Below are 6785 nucleotides of genomic sequence, written 5' to 3' on the forward strand. Positions count from 1 at the left end.
GGTCAATCCCACTATTCGTTGGTAAAAGAGTAGCTTAAGAGTTGATTAGCTGCCTTACACTGCTAAATTAAAGACGGCTAGCGCAGATAACCTTAGCGTAGCTTTGCGCGAAATAAAAAACAACAACAAAACAAGCAATGGAATGCATACATGCTGTGAAGAGAGGAAATCCACTATATACTTTAAATAAAAGTCCAGAGGTACAGCTTCCGAGTGAATTATATATTTATTTTTTGTTTAACTTTATTATAACGTTTTGACCACTCCTGTGGCCATCATCGGGTAACTATCGTCTACTGTACGAAATATTGCGTATTTTCTTCCAATTAAGAAAACATACAAGGTGACACCTGTATTGTGATTTAAATTAAGTTTTAGTTCATGTATAATTAATACTTCTTTTCTTTTTGTTTTATTAATACTCTCATTGCATAATATTTTAAAGTTGCTAATGTCAATTGGGTGTTGATTTGTTGTACTGTGTTTGTAAATGTGTGATGGAGGATTATTATGTTCTTTGATACTAATGTTTATGTTGCTTCCCGGTTCGCCTACGTAGTGCTGTCGCATCGATTGCATTGATGTTTGTAGATGCCTCCGTCGTTGAAGTTGACAGAAAAAACCTTTATTGGATGACCTTTGATTTTAGTACTCGGTTTATGAATAAGAATACCTTTACTGTTTAGATTGTATTTCTTTGGTACATGTTTTCAAATGTCTGTACTGATTTCGATTACATAGCCATAATATGGTAGCGTGTCTGAGTTTGTGCATTTTGTTTCATGGATATTATGTTGTTTCCTTGTTCTTTCTTCTGTTATTAAGTTTGTTTTTATATTTCACTGAGGTTCTAGTGACAATATGTTTATGGAAGTGACATTTGCTAATAAATGTATCGGATACTGATTCTAGTTTCTGTTACAGATTACTGCTGCTGCGTGTGTTTAACTGCTGTGTTGTAAATGCATGATAACGTGCCAATTTTTGTTACGTTGAGTGAGCTGAGTCCCACTTTATATAGAAATGAATAAAAACTATAACCCGAGCGCTTTCGAAAGGTGGACCCTTCTTCAGAGGCAAACTGAAAGCACGGGTTTGGATTTGCTGTACCTGGATTTTCAGAAAGCACTTGACAAGATTCAAAATAAAATGCTTGTTAAAAATATATTTGTGTTTGTAGGTTATGAGATAACTTAGCTCATTGGATAGAAAACTGGTTGAATGGAACAAAGCAGAGGATTGTTATACATGGAGTTCTGTTAAACTAGAGTAATGCCACATATGGGGTTCTTCATGGCTCAGAGATACGATCTTAGCTTTTTTTTTATTTTACATCAATGACATAGATGAAAGAAGGGTCAACAAATTAGTTAAATTTGCTGATGATATTGAGGTTTTGGTGTTTCTAGCTGTGAGAAGGATGCTTCTTCTTAACAAAAATAAATAGCAGATAGCTTTAAATTATAAAAAATTCAAGGTAGTATATGTTGGATATCATAACTAGAACTACAAAAATAATTTTGATGGAAATAACCATAATAGTGTTATGAAAGAAGAGGGTTTTGATGTTCTGGTTAATCATTCTATTAAGCTGTCCAAGCAGAGTGTTGTTGCTAATGGGGCAAATACGATTTTAGGTTATGTCTACAGAAATATTGAGTACAAGTCTAAAAAGGTTATAATTTCATTGCATAGGTCACTGGTTAGACCACATTTGAAGTGTTGTGTTCATTCTTGAGCTCTTTTCTTAGTAAGGACACTGAACCGTTGAAGGAAAAGGTTCAGAAGAGGGCTACTAGCATAATATCTGGGATGGAAAGGTTGTTATAAGATGACAGGTTAAAATCTCTGAAATTGTTTTCTATTGAAAAAATAAAAAAAGAATAGTTAGAGGAGATCTGACTGAGGTATTTAAGATTGTTAAGGGAATTGATATTGTTGACTCCTTCTCGTTTTTTTGCACTTAATGGTGACAATAACAAGTCCAGGGGACATAATTATCAATTTTGGCAGGGTATGAGTCATTTTCAGCTAATACAGCTTTATTTATCGATAAGTATGTTGGTATTTGGAATGGGTTCCCTTCAGCTAGATATGATCGATACAGTAAATGTAAAGGTATGTTTGATAAATATTTGAATGATAAGGACTGGCTTTGATGGTTTTATTTATAAAGCTTAGTCTAATGGATGAGATGGATGAACAGGTCCTTTCTTGTCCTTAATTATATAATAATATGTTAACTGTGTTGTATGATTACAAAAAAACTTGTATGCAATTTACAAACGACATTCTTAGTATTGAGTGAATAAGCTACTAAATACTGAAGCTTGTTTCCATATTAAGTATTTTCTATATTTTGTTTAATTTAAACAATCCAGTATAGCTGTGGTTAGATGCAGTTATTCTCGACTGAAACTGCTTGTGAAACACAAAAAGATATTTTCTAACAAATGTTATTTTGATCATTACAGATAAAGTTTCAGAATGTATTCTTGGAAAGCAAACAATCTCCTTGTCTTCATCGAGAAGTTACAGTTCAGCTGGAATACTGATGGTTTCTGAAGAAGGGTTTCAGACATTACCAGATTGTAATATTACTTTAATCGCTCCTTTTGATCATAGAATTGTTATAAGCTTTCGAAAAATTAATTTACGGAAAGAAAATGGTGAATGTTTAGATTACTTAAAGGTTAGTAAAAAATGTTTGAATATAACTATATTTTATTTGTTTTATTTTTAAATCCTGTCCCGGCATGTCCAGGTGGATAAGGCACTCGACTCGCAATCTGAGGGTCGCGGGTTCGAATCCCCGTCCCACCGAACATGCTCGCCCTTTCAGCCGTGGGGGCTTATAATGTGACGGTCAATCCCACTATTCTTTGGTAAAAGAGTAGCCCAAGAGTTGGCGGTGGGTGGTGATGACTAGCTGCCTTCCCTCTAGTCTTACACTGCTAAATTAGGGACGGCTAGCGCAGATAGTTCTCGTGTAGCTTTGCGCGAAATTCAAAAACAAACAAACAAACAATTATTTTTAAATCCCTTTGTAGCATAACATGTACTAAAATTTCTAGCCCCCCAGTAGCACAGCGGTATGTCTTCGGACTTACAACGCTAGAAACCGGCTTTGTGCTTAGTTACAAACAAACAAACTAAAATTTCTTACACGTAAAAATAACAGATTAATTAATGTAACTTGCTATGTGTCACAAATTATTTTTGGTCTTACCACACACACAATTTAAAATTATGCCTAACGTACACCATTTATGAACAACAACCAGGAGGTAACGATGTTAATTTTAATACGCCAGCAAAGACTGAATGTATTTTTGTTTTGTTTTTCATAATGATGCAGCCACTGTAAAGAATTAGATTTACGCAGATTCCATAGATACAAGGATCTAAAAAATTATCTTTAAGAATATACACCTCGTAGTAATGTGTGTATTTAGTAAGTTAAACTTGAATTACAAATACGTTGTAACTCTGCAAGAATTGCCTGACGTAAGTTATCACATGATGATATGAAAAAGTTAACTAAATACTGAGATACTGTACTTTTAACTGTATATGTTTAGTTATCGACATTATAATTCATAATTTTGTTCAGTTATTCCAATTCTGCTTATTCAATTCCTGTAGGCTTATTTTGTTGCTGTTAATTTGAATAATACGAACCCGTATTTTACTTCAACTAAGAACGATAGGAGATGACAAACGTAATAATGATCTATATTCTTTATATACACAATAAAAAAATAATTTTATATCTAGCTTTCACGTTTAGGTAAAAAAAAAAATTACACATCCAAACGCAGAGTTAGGTACTCAGCCCTAAATGATCCTCATATCTGAGATGATCGCTTGTAGTTAGTTAGTTGTCAAGTCTCGAGGATAAGTGAGGGGATGCAATATGCTTTATCTCACATTTGTTTTCTCAAAATGCAGCTGTAACACATTACTTTTTTTATCTTCTTAAATCTCAGCGAAATGATACATTTATATTCTTCTACGAATTATATTACTTTAAATTTCACCACATTTGAAAAACCATTTAATAAAATGTAAACAGGACCGGTTTTGACTAAAGGTAGAATTTACATGTTTACTGAGACTTTTAGTTTTTGTATGTAATAAATGGCTTCAGTCAGTTTATCCATGGCCCGACATGGCCAAGTGGTTAGGGCGCTTGATTTGCACTCTGAGGGTCACGGGTTCGAATCCAACATGCTTGCCTTTTCAGCCATGGGGGCATTATAATGTGATGGTCTATTCGTTGGTAAAAGAGTAGCTGCCTTGTACTGCTAAATTAGGGATGACTAGCGTAGATAGTTATTCTGTTATTGACCATTGCTGTAAAAGAAGTACAGAAAATGCTATATTCTTTGTCTATTTTCTTAAACCTAGATTGAACAAATTCACACAGAACTTCTAAAATTGAGGTTGTTTTTGATTTTTACTTTAATGTGATACAAATTTATGATTATGAGAACTTTTGTTTTACACCTAAAAAAATAATGCTTCACAGGGGTCATTACTGTTTGCACATGTGAAGTGGTTAAGTACACCACGTTCAGTGATTTAGAAAATAATAATAATGTTGCAGTTGTTGTAGACTTGTGGTATTCTCAGGATCTTTGATTTCTCTGTGAGTAAATGCATAGGAGCTGCAAAATAACTGGAGGTTTGCCAGAAAATGTTTTACTGTGCAAAATCTGATTTCTTTTAACTGTGATTGAGTCTATAGCAATGGAAGAGATTGTGCACAATGTATCACACAGCGAAACAATATCTATTTCCAACTCTTACAAAGAACAACCAAAGCTTTTAAGGGTAAGTGTATTTTTGCACCTCTTACTGGAATGTTTTTAAACATCCAGTCCACGAGTCAGGGAGATGTGTTTGTTGGGTTGATTCCCAAACAAACCCGTCTGATACTCTCTTTCTTAAAACAACAGCAAACAACAACTGATTAGAGATTTGAGCTTATAATACCTGCAATCTAAATTGCCAACTAACATTGCCGAATTTGCACTTGTTTCTAACTATGAGAGAGTAAAAGCCACATTCAAAATCTCACACAAAACATGTTTGTGACTGTACAAGATTTGGTTCCTCAGCTCTCTAAAACCATTTTTTTCTACGGTTTTTACGAGTATGTTGATAGAGATTGACAAGGATGGCCCAACATGGTTTACTTGCTGGTATAAGGTGGCTAGGTGTGATGCCTGCCTGAACATGAATACTTTGTATATTTTGTGCAAGAGGAACACAGGCCAGCTAACTACCTAAACTCTGCATCTTTGTTGCCAAACGCTATTGAGAGTTAAGCTCTTTTGGCAGTAAAGTTTGGTTTTTTTAGGGTAACAGATCGAGCCCTTGTTTGGAGTACATATTTTGGTTCTGGCTTGAATAACAGAAAGTGTGACACACCTCTGTAGCTCACTAGATCCCCCAAATTCATTCTCATTGACTCACAGGTTGGGTGTTAAGGCAAATCATTATATATTCTGTCAGGAACATACTTTTTTATTTTATATAGTAAAGTAAGTATATGGGTGTGTTGGGCTAAGGATTCTTCTACAGTAGGTGGTGTCACTTGACGGCAATAAATTCGATAATAAGCAAACAGCATGCACTCCACTTGTTTTCAAAATAATATATATATATATATATTCGAAACAAGTTAAGCGTAGAAACAAAAATTCTTTACACTATGGATATCGTAGTTGTATCTTAAACACTATACAGTTCTCTTCTTCTTGTCAGAAGTCCACTTAAGCCAATTAAATTGCTTTAGAATTAAGTTGACAAGCTGAACTATTTTCTTGTGACCGTGTATAGTTAACTTACATTGTCGTTGAGTTATTGCAGTTGTAAAATGAACTTCCAATAATCGTCTGCTTTTTTCATACTCCCAACAATTGTCTGGTCTTCGTACCTCCAATAACTGTCTGCTTTTTCTCAACGTCCACTTAGGTGGGTTCAATTACTTTAGAAAATCTTTTGTGAGACTACTTTAGAACACCCTTTGATGAGACAACTTATTCTCTTTATCTCTTTCAAAATTGTTATTCTTGTTCTAACATATCAACTGTTAGGCCTTTCACTCCCATGACGGTTAACTTTACGTTTAAATTTTCTGTGACCGATCTTCTCTTTCAAGCGACTTTACTTTTTCTCTCTGTTTCTACTCGTCTGGTCGCTGTTATATATATATATATATATATATGTCTATCACGCAGGCCTTCTAGAAATCTCTAGAGCCTCGATATCAATGGATTGCATACAACATTTGATAATCTCAACACCAATGAATTATAAACACAAAATTAATCAATTAATAATAATACTTACACTAAACAGTCTTTTATATCTGACAATTTCAATTTTCAAAATAATTTCGTATCATCTTGTTACAGACTGAGAAAACATAGCATTACATAAGAAGAACAACAATGCTATTCTTTTCAAGATGCAAATTTGAAGCAGTTCCTGATGGTTGCTTTCACTACAAATCAAGGGCTGTTGTACCCATGGAACACCACTTGATTTGCTAATGGAAAAAATTACTGTCACTTTTTATACAGTATATATACGGTGTAACAGTAATGTTTCCTATAAGAAGGTACATGTGGGGTCCTAATTGGATGACCTAATTTTAGGAGTAACTAGCTGAGTTATCCGGCATTGCACGGTGAAAATTTAGATTTGAACTGCATAGATCAGTATTTTTTCCTCAAATTAGTCAGTAAGTAGACAAAAGCTGTGATGTGAGAAAT

General features: G+C 34.1%; 1 protein-coding gene across 7 annotated transcripts in view; it reads left to right on the plus strand.

Annotated features, from left to right (window-relative positions):
• The window catches only part of LOC106471166, a 40374-nt gene that overhangs the window by 25543 nt on the left and 8046 nt on the right, over positions 1–6785 (plus strand). For all 7 annotated transcript variants that reach the window (XM_022399796.1, XM_022399795.1, XM_022399797.1 and 4 more), the window contains one exon: positions 2475–2692. In XM_022399796.1, the coding sequence (XP_022255504.1) occupies positions 2475–2692 (218 nt within the window). The remainder of the gene's footprint in view (positions 1–2474; positions 2693–6785) is intronic.

This window comes from Limulus polyphemus, unplaced genomic scaffold (genome assembly GCF_000517525.1).
Source record: "Limulus polyphemus unplaced genomic scaffold, Limulus_polyphemus-2.1.2 Scaffold4451, whole genome shotgun sequence".
NCBI lineage: Eukaryota > Metazoa > Arthropoda > Merostomata > Xiphosura > Limulidae > Limulus > Limulus polyphemus.